The sequence below is a fragment of the Scyliorhinus canicula genome, chromosome 3 (assembly GCF_902713615.1).
Source record: "Scyliorhinus canicula chromosome 3, sScyCan1.1, whole genome shotgun sequence".
Taxonomy (NCBI): domain Eukaryota; kingdom Metazoa; phylum Chordata; class Chondrichthyes; order Carcharhiniformes; family Scyliorhinidae; genus Scyliorhinus; species Scyliorhinus canicula.
The window spans coordinates 220,528,351-220,548,013 of NC_052148.1; the positions used below are offsets into that span (position 1 = coordinate 220,528,351).

At 45.5% G+C, this 19,663-nt stretch overlaps 1 protein-coding gene across 28 annotated transcripts in view; it reads left to right on the forward strand.

The window, feature by feature from the left end:
* ank2b (ankyrin 2b, neuronal) overlaps window positions 1–19,663 on the forward strand; it is a 1,110,754-nt gene that overhangs the window by 1,007,833 nt on the left and 83,258 nt on the right. For 26 of the 28 annotated variants that reach the window (XM_038792212.1, XM_038792216.1, XM_038792197.1 and 23 more), the window contains 3 exons: window positions 963–1,085; window positions 12,651–12,683; window positions 17,526–17,547. In XM_038792212.1, the coding sequence (XP_038648140.1) occupies window positions 963–1,085; window positions 12,651–12,683; window positions 17,526–17,547 (178 nt within the window). The remainder of the gene's footprint in view (window positions 1–962; window positions 1,086–12,650; window positions 12,684–17,525; window positions 17,548–19,663) is intronic. The other 2 variants (XM_038792202.1, XM_038792223.1) reach the window with 1 other exon arrangement.

Below are 19,663 nucleotides of genomic sequence, written 5' to 3' on the forward strand. Positions count from 1 at the left end.
CACTTCTTAAATGCTGATGGCATGGGGCCCTAATTTATGAGTTCACTCAGTTGCTTTCCCACCCATGGGTAGCCCATAAAATTCTATCTGGTTTAAAGGGTTATTTAATGATTTCTCTGTATTGGCCATTAAAGTGACAGCGAAAATTATTGTGATCTTAATTTACTGCAGGAATCCATCAAACTGTTCCCTGTCCGTCTATTTTTGTGACGAGGGCATTCTAGCGTTGTGATACATTGCACTTTCTTCTGAAGGGGAAGCATGCGATCTAGTTGTAATGAGTCCACCCATAGAATTCCATCGGATTCCTACAGTGCAGAAGGAGGCCATTCAGCCCATCAAGTCTGCACCGACCCTCTGAAAGAGCACCCACCAAGGCCCACTCCCCCAACCTATCTCCATAACTTCACCTAACCTGCACAACTTTGAACAATTGAGGGCAATGTTAGCATAGCCAGTCCAGCTAACCTGCACATCCTTGCACTGTGGGGGGGAAACCGGAGCACCTGGAGGATACCCACACAGACGGCTCTGGGTCACTTTCCGTGTGGAGTTTGCACATTCTCCCCGTGTCTGCATGGGTTTCGCCCCCACAACCCAAAAATGTGCAGAGTAGGTGGATTGGCCACACTAAATTGCCCCTTAATTTGAAAAAATAATTGGGTAATCTAAATTTAAAAAAATAAAAAATCATTGTCAATTCTGAAGAGTATTAAACGTATTGTTATGGTTAAAACGGAATGCTGCTATTTTCACGTGAGGCTGTTTCATGAAAAAGGTGTTTGACAAAGAGTTTTTGCTTGTTTAGGAAAGAAAAAGTCAACATGTCCTTTTTTTCCATGATGAACTGTGAACAAATGATGCATTTCAATGGGAATAATCTAAATGGATGGATGTTGGTCTGCAATACATTTTTCAGTGCATTTGTAAAGCAATTTCAATTCTGAATTGTATCACAACAGGTACGAGATACAACTCAGGAACCTTGTGGGCGATTATCCTTCATTAAAGAGCCAAAATCGACGAGAGGTCTTGTACAACATGCAATCTGCAACCTAAATATTACGCTACCCCTTTACTGCAAGGTAAAGAATGTTCTACAGTTAACAAAAATAGAATATTGTAATTTATTGTTTAGTAAGATATTAGCACCCAATTACCAATCGTGGTCTGAGCTACAGGTGTTGCTGCACTGTGTACATTTTGATCACGATCACTCACTAGATAATTTGGTCCTAATAAATCACAGAATAGCATTTTAAATGCGCCCACTGCTTCACTTGGAGTGCTCCTGCCATCCAGACTTGGGGGAAAACTACCAGGGCCACAATGAAGGACAATGGGTTGCTCACTCATTGCCCATTATTTTTAATTCACTATTGTCTTGCATCTGCCAGGTGGAAGGTCTGAAATGTCATGCCTGTTGGTGACATATTAAACCTTTTACTGCTAAAATCAGGCTATACCGAGTCTTGAATTTTAATCCAACAGAAGGTCTAAGATATTATGCCTAGAAAAATAATTGCTTGTTTTTTCTTCTCATCAAATAGCAGGCCCTGAAAGTCTTGTGTTGGGGGAGAGTGCCAGCTGGCAATTGCACACTTTGGGAATCAGAAATTTTTTAAAAGGTTTATGCATGCTGAGGTTCCTTTTGAAGAAATACCCTTTGAATTTTTGGCTTTGCAGAAGCAGCCCCTGCAACAAAGTTGGGACATTATTTAAAAAGGGCAGTTCATCTAGAACTGTTCATCACAACAGAAATGCATGCGTAGTTCAACATACAATACAGAAACAAACCACTCATTCCAACTGTGCCAGTGTTTATGCTCCGCATGAACCTCCTCCCACCCTACTTCATCTAACCCTGTCATCATGTCTTTCTGTTTCTTTCTCCTTCATGTATTGATCAAGCTGCCTTTAAAGACAGCTGTGCTATTTGCTTCAACTACCCCATGTGGTAACATGTTTCATATTCTAGCTGTTTACTGGTAAGGATGTTTCTCTTGAGGTTTTTATTGGATATATTATTTATTAGCTAAAAGAAACGCAACCATTTATGGGATCCAGTCGTTCACTTCAAATGTGTTCTCAGTTTTTGTCGGGTCTTAATGTTTCTCCTATGGGTTCTGTTTTGCCTCCACCTTCCCTGCCAAATACTGAAATACGGATCCAACTTTGTTGTAATACGTCTGCCCATTAGTAACTCCAGACTCCAAACTGGCAAGGAAAACCTGCGCTCAGGCCTGGATTTGCGTTCTCCGGCCCGATTGGCCGAATGATTCACGTGACTCTTCATGAACTCACCTCTTAAAGGGGCACGCTACCTCATTATTAACCCCACAAGATGATTCCTCCCATGATCTGTAGTTCTTCATTGAAAGTCTTGAAGTTGATTATTCTGACTTGCTCCGATCTCTTTCAAAGCTAGGGAAGGTTTGAAGATGCTTCTGCAGCTGCTACCTTCTATAGCACGTCCTGAAATGAGTTGTAATCCACTCATATTGCTCCGCAGCAGGGCAGAGGACGCCACCACTATCTCAGCCATTTGTCACAAAGCATAGGAGAGGCTACACGGAACTTCCTGATGTGTGTAATTCTAGCATTCTTGTGAAGTAAGAAACCGGAAAGAATCATCTGCCTGCATTGCAGCCAGATATTAACATGTCTTCTGCTTACACTCAACTAAGAAGTCTTAGAACACCGGGTTAAAGTCCAACAGGTTTGTTTGAAACACTAGCTTTCGGAGCACTGCTCCTTCCTCGGGTGAATGAAGAGGTATGTTCCAGAAACATATATATATCGATAAAGTCAAAGATGCCAGACAATGCTTAGAATGCGAGCATTTGCAGGTAATTAAATCTTTACAGATGCAGAGATAGGGGTAACCCCAGGTTAAAGAGGTGTGAATTGTCTCAAGCCAGGACAGTTGGTAGGATTTCGCAAGCCCAGGCCAGATGATGGGGGATGGATGTAACGCGACATGAATCCCAGGTCCCGGTTGAGGCCGCACTCATGTGTGTGGAAGTTGGCTATAAGTTTTTGCTCAGCGATTCTGCATTGTTGCGCATCCTGAAGGCCGCCTTGGAGAACACTTACCCGGAGATCAGAGGCTGAATGCCCTTGACTGCTGAAGTGTTCCCCGACTGGAAGGGAACATTCCTGTCTGGTAATTGTCGCGCAGTGTCCGTTGATTCGTTGTCGCAGCGTCTGCATGGCCTTGCCAATGTACCACGCTTCGGGACATCCTTTCCTGCAGCGTATGAGGTAGACAACATTGGCCGAGTCGCACAAGTATGTACCGCGTACCTGGTGGGTGGTGTTCTCATGTGTAATGGTGGTATCCATGTCGATGATCTGGCACATCTTGCAGAGATTACCATGGCAGGGTTGTGTGGTGTCGTGGTCTCTGTTCTGAAGGCTGGGTAGTTTGCTGCAAACAATGGTTTGTTTGAGGTTGCGCGGTTGTTTGAAGGCAAGTAGTGGGGGTGAGGAGATGACCTTGGCAAGATGTTCATCTTCATCGATGATGTGTTGAAGGCTGCGAAGAAGATGTCGTAGTTTCTCTGCTCCGGGAAAGTACTGGACGATGAAGGGTACTCTGTCGGTTGTGTCCCATATTTGTCTTCTGAGGAGGTCGGTGCGGTTTTTTGCTGTGGCGCGTTGGAAGTGTTGATTGATGAGTTGAGCGCCGTATCCCGTTTGTACAAGGGCATCTTTCAGCGTCTGTAGATGTCTGTTACGCTCCTCCTCGTCTGAGCAGATCCAGTCTATACGGAGGGCTTGTCCATATGGGATGGCTTCTTTAACGTGTTTAGGGTGGAAGCTGGAGAAGTGGAGCATCGTGAGGTTATCCGTGGGTTGCGGTAAAGCAAAGTGCTGAGGTGACCGTCCTTGATGGAGATGAGTGCGTCCAAGAATGCAACTGATTTTGGAGAGTAGTCCATGGTGAGTCTGATGGTGGGATGGAACTTATTGATGTCATTGTGTAGTCGTTTCAGTGATTCTTTGCCATGGGTCCAAAGGAAAAAAATGTTATCGATGTATCTGGTGTATAACGTCGGTTGAAGGTCCTGTGTGGTGAGGAGGTCTTGTTCAAACTTGTGCATGAAGATGTTAGCATATTGAGGTGCGCATTTGGTCCCCATGGCTGTTCTGTGTGTCTGGATGAAGAATTTGTTGTCGAAGGTGAAGACGTTGTGATCCAGAATGAAGCAGATGAGTTGCAGAATTGCGTCTGGAGATTGGCAGTTGTCGGTGTTGAGTACTGTGGCTGTTGCAGCATTGCCATCGTCATGGGGGATGCTGGTGTAGAGTGCCGAGATATCCATTGTGACGAGGAATGTTCCTGGTTCAACTGGTCTATGGGTGCTGAGTTTCTGTAGGAAGTCCGTTGTGTCGCGACAGAAGCTGGGTGTACCTTGTACGATGGGTTTCAAGATGCCCCCGATGTAGCCAGAGACAGGATCCCATTGTCTGAAACGATAGGACGGCCTGGTGTGTTGGCCTTGTATATTTTCTGGAGGCAGTAGAGATCTCCAATGCGGGGAGTACAATGGATGAGAGCACGTAGGAGGCTCTCAAGTTCTGGATCCAAGGTCTTGATCAGTCTGTTGAGTTGGCGGATGTATTCCTTGGTCGGATCTGCGGGTACCTGTCTGTAATGTTCCTGGTTGTTGAGTTGTCGGTATACTTCTTTGCAGTAGTCTGTTCTGTTCAGTATGACGGTGGCCCCTCCTTTGTCTGCTGGTTTGATGACTATGTTGCGGTTGGTCTTGAGAGTTGGGATGGCATGGCGTTGTGCTTGGGTGACGTTCAGGGCTGTCTTGTGAATGCGACTGATGAATCTGGCATTGACGCGTCTCCTGACGGCTTGAGCATACATGTTGAGTCTAGGGCAGCGGCCTTCCGGAGGGGTCCAATTCGACTCTTTCATCCACGGTTGCCGCACTGCAGATCTCTCGGTCTGCTGTTCCGGTTCATTGGTAGTCTCCTCCGGAAGGCCGCATCTGCATCTGTAAAGATTTAATTACCTGCAAATGCTCGCATTCTAAGCATTGTCTGGCATCTTTGACTTTGTCTATATATATGTTTCTGGAACATACTTCTTCATTCACCTGAGGAAGGAGCAGTGCTCCGAAAGCTAGTGATTTGAAAGAAACCTGTTGGACATTAACCCGGTGTTGTAAGACTTTACTGTGCTCACCCCAGTCCAACGCTGGCATCTCCACATCATGGCTACACTTAACTACATCAGGCTCTGATTCTACATTTGCAGCCTCTGACTTTGTTGTGCTCTGATCCCCACCGCATGTCAATTCATCATCTACCCTCAGGTGGGCATCTGTGGGCTACAGAAAGCAAGGTCCATGGCAGGATGGGTGAAAGTTCACAAGTTTTTAACCCTAGGTTGAGGGGACTGCAGGGTGCTGTTTTTCATCAATCTTCTCAGTTGCAGTCTGGCTCTCATGCTCTGGAAGGATAAATAGTGCTGATAACCTTGGTCCGATTAGGCAGAATTTTATCTTAATCAACTACTTTGTGGATCTCTATGAGGAAACTGATAATTTGTGAAGAGATTTAACAATATTTAAAAACATTGATTTATTCTCACAAACCCACTAAGGCACAATAACACTTTTTCCATCAATAACAGCCAGGCCAGAATGTAAAACAATTATTGTTACATATTGGATGTGGGGACTCTTTTCCCACTTTTCCTAACATTGTGTGCTGTTCTTTAGAAGTAATGCTGTTTTTATTATAAACATTTTATTGAGGTATTTATGGTTCTAAAACAACAACAGAAGAAACCATGTACATACAAATATAAACATAGTGCAAAAGCCATCTTCCTCCCTTGCAGGTCCCACCTTTTCCAACACACTATAAACGAAACTAAACGCCAACCCCTCTCCCCTTTTCTGCTGATGGTTAATTTTCCCCAAAGAAGTCGATGAACAGCTGCCACCTCTGGATGATCCCCAACATTGACCCTCTCAGGGCGAACTTGATTTTCTCCAAACAGAGAAAGCTAGCCATGTCAGTTAGCCAGGTCTCCGACTTTGGGGGCTTTGAGTCCCTCCAAGCTAATAATATCTGTCTCCAGGCTACCAGGGAAGCAAAGGCCAGAATGTCTGTCTCTCTTTCTCCTCCTGGATTCCCGGGTCTTCCAGCACCCCTAAAATTGCCACCTCTGGGACTCGGCGCCACCTTTGTTTTTAACAGCTTGGACATAACATCCACAAACTCCTGCCAGAATCCCTTAAGCTTCGGGCATGCCCAGATCATATGGACATGGTTCGCTGGCCCTCCCGCACACCTTGCGCACCTATCTTCTACCCCAAAGAACCTGCTCATCCAGGCCACTGTCATGTGGGCCCGGTGAACGACCTTAAACTGTATCAGACTGAGCCGGGCACATCTTGTGGACGCGTTGACTCTACTCAACGCGTCTGCCCAGAGACCATCCTCTATCTCTCCTCCGAACTCCTCTTCCCATTTGTGTTTCAGCTCCTCAATCTGCGTTTCCTCTGACCCCATGAGTTCTTTATAAATGTCCAAAACCCTCCCCTCTTCCCCTCTCCCAACCACATTCTGGAAACTACCCTGTCCTGCATCCCCCTTGGTGACAGGAGCGGGAAGGTTGAGACCTGCCTGCGTAGGAAGTCTCTCGCCTGCAGGTACCTAAACCTACTGAAGTTTGGCAGCGCCAGCCCACCCTCCCTCTGACTCCACTCCAGCATTCCCTTTTTTACTCGCGGGGTCGTACCCGCCCATACAAAGCCAGTGATCACCTTATTGGCACGTTTAAAGGATGACCATTGAATAAAGATGGGGAGACACTGAAACACAAACAGGAATCTCGGGAGGTCCATCATAGTCACTGTCTGTACCTTCCCAGCCAGTGACAGCGGGAGCACATACCACCTTCGGAAATGTTCCCTCATTTGGTCTACTAGTCGGGTCAAATTTAACTTATGTAGCCATTCCCATTCCCGCTCCACCTGGATGCTGAGGTACCAAAAGCTTCCCCTTACCACTCTAAACAGGAGCTCCCCCAATCTCCTCTCCTGCCCCCTTGCCTGGATCACGAACCAATCTCACTTTTCCCCATGTTCAATTTATAACCCGAAAACCAGCCAAATTCCCCCAAAATCCTCATAATTTCTTCCATCCCATCTAGTAGGTCCGAAAACATACAGGAGCAGGTCGTCTGCGTATAGCGAGACACTGTGTTTCCCCGGGACCAGCCCCTTGAGGCTCTCAGCGCATTTGCCTGTGGCTCTATGGCCAGCCTGAACAGCAGTGGGGAGAGGGGGCATCCCTGCCTCGTCCCCAGTGCAGCCTAAAATAGTCCGATGTTAACCTGTTCGTCCATATGCTCGCCACGGGAGCTAGATACAGGAGTCTGACCCAGTCGGTGAAGCCAAATCGTCCCAGTACCTCCCACAGATATTCCCATTCCACCTGATCGAATGCCTTCTCCGTGTCCATTGCGACAACAACCTCCACATCCTTACCCTCTGGGGGCATCATAATCACATTCAGCAGCCTTCTAACGTTGGCCGCCAACTGCCTGCCCTTAACGAATCCCGTCTGGTCCTCCCGAATCACGTCCGGAATGCAGTCTTCAATCCTAGAGGGCAAGGTTTTGGCAAACAGTTTGGCGTCTACATTTAGTCGGGAGATCACTCTGTGTGACCCACATAGCTCCAGGTCCTTATCCCGCTTCAGGATCAATGAGATAGTGGCCTGTGACATCATCGGGGGAAGTCGCCCTCTCTCCCTTGCCTCATTAAATGTCCTCATCAACAGCGACCCCAGTATCCAGAGAACTTTTTATAAAACTCCATTGGATACCCGTCCGGTCCCAGGGCTTTACCCGACTTCATGGCCTTCAGCCCATCTGCTATTTCCTCCAACCCAATCGGGGCCCCCAGCCCTTAACCAACCCCTTGTCCACCTTCGGGAACTTCAGCCCCCCTAAGAATTGCCTCACCCCCTCCGGCCCAGCTGGTGGCTCCGACTCATACAACCTGCTGTAAAATTCCTTAAACGCCTTATTAACCCCTGCTGAATCTCCGACCAGGTTCCCATCCCCATCCCTTACTTTCCCAATCTCCCTGGCTGCCTCCCTCTTTCTGAGCTGCTGTGCAAGCATTCTGCTGGCCTTCTCTCCATATTCATAAATCGCCCCCCTTGCCTTCCTCAGCTGCTCCACTGCCTTCTCTGTAGTTAACAAGCCAAACTCTGCCTGTAGCCTCCATTGTTCCCTTAAACGCCCTGCCTCTGGGTCTCCGCATAACTCCTGTCGACCTGTAGTATTTCCCTTATCAATTTGTCCATTTTTTTCTCTTTCTACCTTCTCCCTGTGGGCCCGTATCGAGATCAGCTCCCCTCTAACCACCACCTTCAGCACCTTCCAGACCATTGCAGCCAAGACATCTCCTGTGTCATTAACTTCCAGGTAGATCTGAATACATTTCCTCAGCCACCCCCTCATCCGCTAAAAGTCCAACATCCAGCCTCCAATGCGGGCGTTGGCCACCCTTGCTCATCTGTAGGTCAACCCAGTGCAGGGCATGGTCCGAGATCATGATCGCTGAATACTGAATATCCACTACTCCCATCAGTCAAGCCCTGTTCAGAATAAAAAAGTAAATCCGGGAGTACGCTTTATGCACGTGTGAGTAGAAGAACTCCTTCACTCTCGGCCGCCCAAATTTCCATGGGTCCAACCCCCCCCCCCCCCCCCCCAATCTGCTCCACAAGCCCCTTTAGCTCCTTTGCCATTGCTGGCACCCTGCTTGTCCTTAAGCTCGACCAGTCCAGCCCTGGGTCAATGACTATGATAAAGTCCTCCCCACCCCTCCCCCATGACCAACTTGTGCAAATCCAGGTCCGGGATCTTCTCCAACATCCTCTTTATGAACTCCGTATCATCCTAATTTGGCGCGTACATATTCACGAGTACCACCGGCAACCCCTCCAGCTTCCCACTAACCATAATGTAACGGCCTCCCACGTCCGCAACTATTCTTCCCACCTCGAATGACACTCGATTGTTAATCAGGATCGCAACCCATCTAGTCTTAGAATCCAGCCCCGAGTGAAAAACCTGTCTGACCCATCCTTTCCTTAATCTAATCTGCTCAGTTACTGTAAGGTGCGTCTCCTGTAACATTGGCACGTCCGCCTTCAGTCCCCTCAAATGCGCGAACACGTGTCCCCTCTTAACTGGCCCATTTAGCCCTCTGATGTTCCATGTGATCAGCCTGGTTGGGGGTATCTCCCCCCCCCCCCCCCCCCCGGCCGATCAGCCATCACCTTTCTTGTGCCAGTCTTCAGTCCGTGCCCCATGCATCCACAAGCCCGCCCCCAAGCAGCCTCCGCCTCCGGCCTCCTTTTTATCCCACAGCAAAAGTCCTTTCCGTCAGCAGAATGTACCCCCCTCCCCTTCCCAGTAACAACACTATGCAAACCACCTCCTTCAACAAGCATAACATCTATTCACCCCCACTGCTCTTCCGTGAGCTAGCCAGCCCAGCTAGCTTGGTGACCCCCGCCCATGGCGCCAGACATTTCCCCACCTACTGTTCCCTTCCCCCCCCACCCCCCACTGAGACACACATATGCAAAAGAAAAACAATCCCAACACAATTGCCCGAAAGAAACACAAAAAAAATCAAACAGAAAATCCAACATATAACATTCACACCTCTATCCCCCATCAGTGCAAATGCAAACTTTAACTCACACAGCTCTGTAGCAGGTCCCAAATCAATAGAGAAGGCATTACAAATAACGTCCAAAAAACAAGAAACTTTTTTAACATGAGCACTGCAGCAAAGTTCAAAGACCTCAGTCCGCCACCAGTCCTTCTAGCCAAGTCCATCGCTTCCTTGGGTGACTCAAAGTATAAATGTTGCTCCTCATACGTAACCCAAAGGCGGGCCGGATACAGCAGTCCAAACGTAACCTTTTTCTTGAAAAGGGTCGACGTTATCTGGTTGAACCCCGCTCTTCTCCTGGCCACATCCACACTCAGTGCTGGTATATACGCAGGGTGCTATTCTCCCATTTACAGCTCCGTGTCTGCCTGGCCCACTGTAAAATACACTCCTTGTCCAGGTACCTGTGGAATCTCACCACCATCGTCCTCGGGGGGGGAGGGGGGGGGGGGCTACACGTGGCTTCCTCGCAAGCACTCTGTGAGCCCTGTCCACCTCCAAGGGTTGGGTGAACATCCCATTCCCCATTAGCTTCTCAAACATGCCCGCTATGTATGCCCCAGCTTCCGCTCCTTATGAGCCCTCCAGGAGACCAATGATTCTCAAGTTCTGCCGGTGGGACCTATTCTCTATGTCCTCTACCTTCTCCAGGAGGCTTTTGTGCTGGCCTCTCAGCATCCCCACCTCCAACTTCACTGCTGTTTGGTGTTCCTCCTGCTCAGTCAGTGCCTTCTCCACTTTCTGGATCGCCTGATCTTGAGCATCCAATCTACGTTCCAGCCGCGCAATCATTCCTTAATCGGGTCCAAGCATTCCTGCTTCTGCTTGGTGAAGCCCTCCTGTATGAACTGCATCAGCTGCTCCGTCGACCACTGGGTTGTCAATCCAGGGCCGCGGCCATCCGCCATGCTTTCTCCCGCTGCAGCCTCAGCCCAAGCCTTCTCTGTTCGCCTATTTCTTTCTTTGTGAGCACTTCTGGTCTGGCTTTCCATGCACGGATATAGGAGTCCTCTTCCCAATTGCCTCCAGCATCAATTTTCCGAATTAAATCTGACAAAAAATCGGGGAGAAAGGTCCAACAGTCCGACCCAAGCGGGAGCCACCAAATGTGTGACCTACCCCTTCATAGGCGCCACCGGAAGTCCAGAAGAAATGCTGTTTTAATTGGTTGCTGCATTTTCTATATCCCTCAGTCATGGTCTGTCTGGATTCATGGAGGGATGGTCCTATGTACAGATTTAAGTGAGCAAGAACTGAGGATGAGCCTTCAATGGGCGAGTGTGCATTTGAGAATCTGAGTCAATTGACATTCATACTGCCAGGTGACTTTCTGGAACTAAGAACATGCTGCCATTGATGGGCCAAAGGACGTTGCTCGAGTTACAGGCGTTATGGGGGGAAAGCAGGAGAATGGGGGTGAGAAACTTATCAGCCATGATTCAATGGCAGAGCAGACTCATTGGGCCGAATAGCATAATTTTTCACCTATGTCTTATGGTCTTATGAACTAGAGTGTCGGAGAATAACAATTTGCTTCTCAGTTGCTTGTCCTGACCCAGTGAGGGCATTAAACTTGTTCTGCCAATGCAAAGAGTGTTTAGCGTTTTGTAGGTTCCACAGAGTCACAGCCACTTCCTTCCACTTGGCCCATGTAAGTTTATGTGATGACGTTTCCCTGGAACTTCCAACAGCTGTGTGCTGCTACATCCTAACTTCCCTATGTTAGACACCATGAATACTTCTGCATCCATTTCAGAGAAGCTTATTTCTTACCTTTTCCCATTTATCTCCCTCTTCTAAGAACCTGCTTAATTTGTCAATGTATGCATCTGTTTGGAAATGGAAATTGTGCCCTTGCTAGTCTCTATTTCTGAACTTCCACTATTCAACTTCTTTCCACCCCACCCCCCAAACCAAACCCCGCTCACCACCTGATCCCAGCAAACATTACATCAAATAGCTACATCCCATTACGTCACCACATCAAATACCACTGGCCTGTGAACTTTTCCTGTGTGTGCTTCTTTGTCCAATTTCCTTCCTTCACAGTTTCCCCTCCCTATCCCGCTTTTTCCCAGCCAGTGACTTACACACAGCAGGAAGGACGAATTGATCGCCTGACGTTTCATTTGAACACTTGAAATTGAACTTCCCACTGGTGGTGAAGATAATAATGGCGTTTTAGTCTAAAGGGGAAAAAAATTGTTGGTCTGTGCAGGTGGTAATTACCCAAATAAATGAAGCAGCAAATGACTGCTAACTGCCTGGCGGAAATGTAGATGTAGAATGACTTTGCTGAGCATGAATCTCAATATCTTACAGCTTCTGGCAAATAGCCATTTTGACAGCATGTAAGTGGTGACAGATTAGATGTGGCAATATTTAAGCATCTATTGTCAGATAAGCTCTATTTCTCCATTGTACTCATCTGTGAGTGGAAATGTGTCTTGGTCATGTGCAAAATATTTAAAGGTACCACTTACGCATGTAAAGGAACTGCCAATGATTCTGTGGTATTCAGAAACTCCAATTTAATCATAATCAGTGATTCAAATTGCTCATTTTCCCACAATCTATTGCTAATGCTTTTTGTTAGCTCAAGTATATCTTATCTTTTCTTTCATTATTCAGAACAAGCTAAGCTATTACTAAACTCATTCAAACTAAAAATCTTGCATGTTGCCTCGCATATATATTGATAACAAACAGTCTTATCAATGTCAGATGGATCCAATCTTTTCTCTGTGAACTTTATATGGAAGCTTGCCTTTTGTATTGCACAGCGCTTCTCTGGAATAATTTGTTATGTTGATGAGCTGTGACTCCTTGATGCTCTTTTTATTTCTGTTTTATCATATCGCTTTCTGATTATTCCATGCTCTGCCTGTTCTTCTTTCTGCTATCACTTTGGATGAAAAGGAGTCAGATTCCGATCAGGAGCAAGAAGAAGAGGTAATTTTAACACTAGTAATTAATTGCTGCCTAACTATATCATCACTAATGTTCTAACAAGGCCTGGAATTGATTCCAAAATGGAACTACGCTGTTTTCAACAATTATGCAGTATTATCTCCTGTTAATTGTCCATTGATTTCCAGCACCCGTTCTTCGGCAGTTGATTAAGAAGTTTAAATCCAAGTTTGAAATAAATAATGTATTTAGTTTCCCATGGGGCTTGTAGCATGGAGCAGAACACTGCACAAAATTAAATTGTCATCATTTCATCTAGTATGACAAAGATTGTCTATTTTCTCATCAGTTTAATCACCATTTTTTCTCTCCCCTCCATCTGTTTAAAAGAATTACCTTTCTCACAGGGTGTAATTCAACAGACTTCAGTCACCCTTCTATTTCTCAATCAGTTGGCCAACATTCAGTTGGAATCCTCCAAATGGCTGTTTGCAAGCTATTCAAGCACATCACAGCTAACCTCAATCCTGTCCTAGGCTGTCACCAAGGGGTCACTGAATAGCAACTAGGATCTGGAAGTCTTACCAAATTATTATTCCCTCACCCAAGGATACTGAGGTCACTATGGCACCTGTGCTGCTGCTATGACTGAGAATCACCGACATAAGAAATAGGATCAGAAGTAGATCATTTTGCTCCTCGAGTCAGCTCTGCCATTCAATGAAACCATGGCTGATCTGATTCTTATCTCCACTTTTCTGTGTGACCCGCTACTCGTGACTTTCTTGTAGATCAAAAATCTGTCTTAGTAACCCTTGAATATATCCAGCCTCCACTGCTCTCTGGGTGAATTCCAAAGTAAAACATTCTGAGAGAATAAATCTCTCCTCATCTCGGTCTTAAATGGCAGACCCCGTATTTTAAAACAAATGATTTTGAAGCGAATTCAACACAACACGGAAACCAGCCATGGGTTTTCCTGGTCTGTATAATTCAGCTAGTCAATGGGTTGACATGTCAGGCTGGTCAAGATATTCGGTCTTGAAAAGGCAAGCATGTCTACTGTATATACTATTGTTGATCGGTACTTCAGCAACAACTTACTGTTCTGTAGCATTCAACACATACAAAACGCCTTACAAGTGATCAACAAAAACTGGACACCAAAAAATTGGACACCAATCAGGAGTTAGGAAGAATACACTGAGGATCAAAAGCACTGCTGAAGAGAATGGTCTTTCAGAGGTTTTTACATACAGAGTTAGGTGAAAAATTGGAGTTATTGAAGGGGAGTACACCAATGATCAGGAAGCATACTGATGCTAATAAACGAGCATGAAAGTCAAGTATCAGAAGTATGCCAATGTGGTGGAAATTCATGATTCACGATGTACAGTTGGCAAAACATATGAGGCACTGTTAGGCCAGGGCATTGAGGGAATTTGAAGGCGAACACAAAACTCTGAAAGCCAATTCTCCAGCGTACGGGAGATTTTGTCACTTATTATCAAAATAAATAAATAAATCGCTTATTGTCACGAGTATCCTTCAATGAAGTTACTGTGAAAAGCCCCTAGTCGCCACATTCCGGCGCCTGTCCGGGGAGGCAGGTACGGGAATCGAACCGTGCTGCTGGCCTGCTTGGTCTGCTTTATAAGCCAGCGATTTAGCCTTGTGAGCTAAACCATGCTTAATGTAAGTCTGAAAGTGTACAGTGGCAATGTGCATAAATTTAAGGGTAGGTAGTGGGGATGCCAGCATTGGAGAAATCAAGCCTTAGAGTAATAATGGTGTGGATATGATTTTGGCAGCTGAGAGGAAGGGGCAACAGTGGATGACATTTTGGCAGAGAACGAAAGCGATCATCAGGGACCAAAAGTCCATAGTCCCAGCATCCTGTTGGCACAGCCAGGATATCAGATGTTGAACCTCCTGGGTTGGGTGAGGGGGAGGGGTATTGCCCAATTTATATATCCCAAGGAGGTATAAACACGACAAGTGATGCCTTTCAGCATTTCGGGCATCTATCTACTCTGATAGGTTGACAAACATATGCCCAAGTTGTTTTCTTAATTCATGGGATATGGGCATCACTGGCTAGGCCAGCATTTGTGGCCCATCCCGAATTGCATTTGAACTGAGTGGTTTGCTACGCCAATTCAGAGTCAACCACATTGCTGTGGCCCTGGAGTCACATGTAGGCCAGACAAGGTAAGGACGACAGATTTCCTCTCCTAAAGGACATTGGTGAACCAGATGGGCTCTTACAACAATCGACAATGGTTTCATGGTCATCATTATACATAAAGTGCATAATTTTCCCAAAATTGAACAGTGTTGGACCAGGGAAAAAACACTGTGAAACTCGCCGGCTTCACAGATGCCTCTGTGCAATTTCAAAGTGCTGGTGATGACCTCACAGCCAGCTGGAGGGCGGAGCCTAAACACATCCATAGTACTAGAACTCTGAGATCGGGGTATGTTTTCAAAGCGCGCCTTGATGTCAAAATTAAATTTAACCCCCCCCCAAAAAAAAACGTACATTGGATTCTCTCTTCTCCCCACCAATGGAAATTGGAACACACTAGCAGACAAGGGAATGCCCTCCAATGCCCACATGCAGAAGGGGAACCACCCTCCCCCACCATGCAATCTTTGGGGCACCTGATCTCCCCCCTCCCCCCACTGCTCCAATGCAGACAAAATGCCACCCTCCCGTTAACAAGGATCGGTCCACCCCATCACACTTGATGGGCACCCCCAATGGGGCCTCCCAGAGGGCCCATCCTTGGCTATGCCACCCGGGCACTGTACAGGCATGTCCTGCCCCACCGGGGGCTGTACCTCACTGTGTGCCCCCAACGTGGTCATTACAGCTGGTTTTCATTTTCAAAAACCAGTAGTGATTCGAGCCAGCGTGATGTCATACCGCTGGGAGGGAAGGATACAATGTGGGTGGATGCTACGACATCAAGCCCAGTAATTATATGATAATGTACTAAAATTTATGAAAAATCAGGAAAGGCATAAACCTGATTATATCACTGGCAAGGGGCAGAGAAGATCTCAAACAGAGATCTTGCCAGTGCATAACCTGTTTTTGGCCGCTCGTAAGGTTTAGCAGTTATTATGTGATTTGTGCCTGCGGCTAACGCGGCTACTAGATCGTGGCCAAAAGTAGCTGCAAAGTAAGTATACTACTAAACGTCATTGAAATGCAAGATAATTTAAAATGGTACATTTCCCAGCCTTGTAGTAAATCTTGCATATTATTTTAATGATACCTATTAGTTTACTATCACTGGTTGTGAGGGCTTTTGAAGATATTTGTGGGTAAGGTACATGTGTTCACATTCTGGTGTTGCTATTAGATTTTAAAGTTGGTGTTTTGCACGTACAGAGTACGGTATAATATCTAGAGCTGGAAACATTGGGATATATTAAAAAGAAGTGATATTAGCAACACTCTGGCCCATATTAACACTCTCTGGTTGGGTGTGCAGAACCAGGACATATCCGACTCACGGGGAAAAAAGGCCTGGAAGGTCAGATTGTTGTTTTGGGGTGGGTGGGGTTGCAGCCAAGGTTGCAGACTGGAAAAGGTGTGGAGAAATCCAGAAAGCCTACCTGCATGTCTTGAAACCGTGCAACAAACAAAAGGAAGAAAAATTTCCTCTCCTATGCCAACCTATGTCACCATATGCCCCTACCTACTTTGCTCTGTGCCAACCTATGCCACTGTACCCAACCCACATTGATTCCCCTACCTTCCATGTCAACTAATGGCCCTGTACCCATCCCATGGACCCCTTACCCTCCATACCAATCTGTTCGACTCTATCCACCCCCAGGCCCCTTATGTCCCCACTCATCCCCATTTCCCTGTATAGCTCCATATGCAAAGTTAGTGTCAACCTATGCTAACCAATGAACCTCACCCACCACCCTTTGCCCTTGCCCCTTCCATGTCAACTCACCCAAATATCAGGAGCCATACTGACATGAATTAAAATTGTGTACATTGACAATATCACAATTTAAAAACTCTTCATAAAAAAAAGACATTCACATTTAAATTCCTTCAACTAAATGAAATTTGTTCATCAAATCTTTTACATAAACAAATATTTCACTTAAGTTACTTATCTCTTTTATGAAAATTAACATTTAATTTAAGTACTTAATCTCTTATGAAAACAAACATCCCTTTTATAACCACCTGGAACTGTCAATCAAATTGCTCACTTAACAAGCACCACACAATGTTAGGTCGTAAAATCAGCCATTCAGCACAAATCCTCTAATGGTAGTCCTCAGGGTATGTCAACAGAGTGAAATAGCCAGCACTGATGTTTTAAAACACTGTGCATTTTTTTAAATTAAAAGTGCAACATAATTAAATCCCATGGGAACTTGACAGTTCTTTTACATCTTGACTGTTCATTGGCAGCTTGGAGCATTATTTTACAACTTGATGTTTGACAACTTGACAGACTCTTGACAGTTCTAACAGTTCTTTGACAATTTTCAGTTTCAATGAGTTTATGCAGTTTTTGTGCACATTTATGCCTACTATTCACATCCCCAAAGGGAGCCTGGCCTCTCCCAAAGGGCGCACCTTTCCTGTTCACCACCCCCCCCCCCCCCCCCCCCCAGGAAGGTTCTTCACCAACATTTTAAAATTCTGCCTCTGAGGAAGTATTTGATCTCCATTCGATGCTTTCTCATAGTAGTGTGGTTGAGATGGGGAACTAGGAGTATGGGGACTGCGCACATGAATTCAAATCCTACCACTATTTTCTGTAACCACCCATAAAACCTCATAACCCGTTTTAATTGATAAAGTACATCATGTACTTATTTTCTACCTTTATTTTCTTACAGGTGACTGGAATTCAGGATAAATGTAAGAATATTTTCTATCTGTGAAATACAAGTATTAAGATAGAATTGGAGTATGAAATCTTTAAAATAATTTAACAACCTGTTACTAATGCTTGTAGAGATAACAGTAATTCTGTTTACAACTCTTTAATTGATTAAAATACTAGTATTTTACTTTGCTTATATAAAGTATTAATAACTAAGTAATCAGTGCATCATCTAAGAATCCATTTTCCTTTGACATCCCTTATAGTCCTGCTCTGCCTGTTGTGCTCATTATGCAATGCTTTCATTTTTTCATGGTTCTCTTTCATGCTCTTTGATGAGCAGGGGACATGCCTCCTCCATGTCTCACTTGACATTTAGTTCCATTGTATTGAAGTAAGTGTTCCAATACCAGGATGGCAGTTGCTGTGGTGAAGTACAGTTTTGGTTTTCCATGTTAAAAAGCGAACACACAAGTGAAACAACAACAATACCCAACATCATCTTTTGAAATATTCTATCTTCAGGATCATGCTAGGGTTAGTTTTGATGCATTCCAAAATACGAAATACACTGTCACCCTTTGAGAGTTTAACACATTGATGTGCCGTGGTGCTTTTAATGCTTTTATGAACACACAGCTCTCCCCATTTACTTCGATAGAAGGCTATTCTGTGAAGTGTCTGATAGCAGGGGGTCGATTAGCTGAGTTGGCTGGATGGCTGGCTTTTAATGAGTAGCGATATCAACAGCGCCGCTTCAATTGCTATACTGGCTGAAGTTATCCACGGAGGCCATGTCTTCTGAGCCTGGCCCCTCCCCTGAGGTGTGATGACCATCAAGTTAAGTCACCACCAGTCAGCTCTCAAAAAAAGGGAGTGCAATATAATTTTAGCTGGAGATTGTTTGATGATAGGTGGAAACACTTTTACTCTGGGATTGCACAAACCTTAAAATAAGACTACTATTCCACAGTTTGTTGTTCAAATTCCATTAATTTGCATTTGAGGAATTACGGAGCCCTGTTACTACTACTGGATCAAAATTGTAAAAGGATGACCATTTCTACAGCATCTTTGAAGTAGTAAAATGTGACAAGGTACTTCACAGAACCAAAGCCTGAGAAAAATGAATGCCAAACCAAAGAAGGGCAGCACGGTAGCATGGTGGTTAGCATAAATGCTTCACAGCTCCAGGGTCCCAGGTTCGGTTCCCGGCTGGGTCACTGTCTGTGTGGAGTCTGCACGTCCTCCCCGTGTGTGCGTGGGTTTCCTCCGGGTGCTCCGGTTTCCTCCCACAGTCCAAAGATGTGCGGGTTAGGTGGATTGGCCATGCTAAATTGCCCGTAGTGTCCTAAAAAAGTAAGGTTGGGGGGGGGGGGGGGGTTGTTGGGTTACGGGTATAGGGTGGATACGTGGGTTTGAGTAGGGTGATCATTGCTCGGCACAACATCGAGGGCTGAAGGGCCTGTTCTGTGCTGTACTGTTCTATGTTCTATGTAAAGAAGGAGTTATGCTAGAAGTTTAACAAAGAGACTGCAGCTGTGAGTGATTTAGGAAAGAGTTTATTCAAGTGGTCGATGCAGAATGAGAAGAAGACAGAGATGGATAGGAAGACAAGAGTGTCAAGTGATGCAAGGAAGTGGTTTGAGAATGCTTTGTCAGTGACTATTGTAGGAAAGTTTGTTGAAGGGTGAGGTATAGGAACAAATGGGTAGCAGAACAATTGAGGGACAGGAGGGCAAAGTGAATTGAGATGAAGATGGAAATTATTGAGGATGAGGATTTGCGCAGTGCAGAAGCTAAGGGACGAAAGGACGGAGGACATCTCTAAAAACAACCAAAATGGGCCTTGGAGACCAATAGAGAACAAGGGTTTCAAAGGAGAGCAAAAGAGATTGAACAAGGTGTTGTACTTGAGAATGAAAGTGCTGGAAGAGTAGGGAGGGAATTTGAGTGTGATTTGTGATGAGAGCCACACTGCCAACATTGTAGTTCAGGTGGTGAAATGTATAGCCAAGTGAGAAGACTTCAGTAGTGGGGCAAGGTGTCAGCCTGTTAGTTGAATTTCAGTCACTAATTTAATTATAAATGATGTCTAGCGTAATCTACAATACTATATCCTCAATTTGATTACACTAAATATTTAAATGT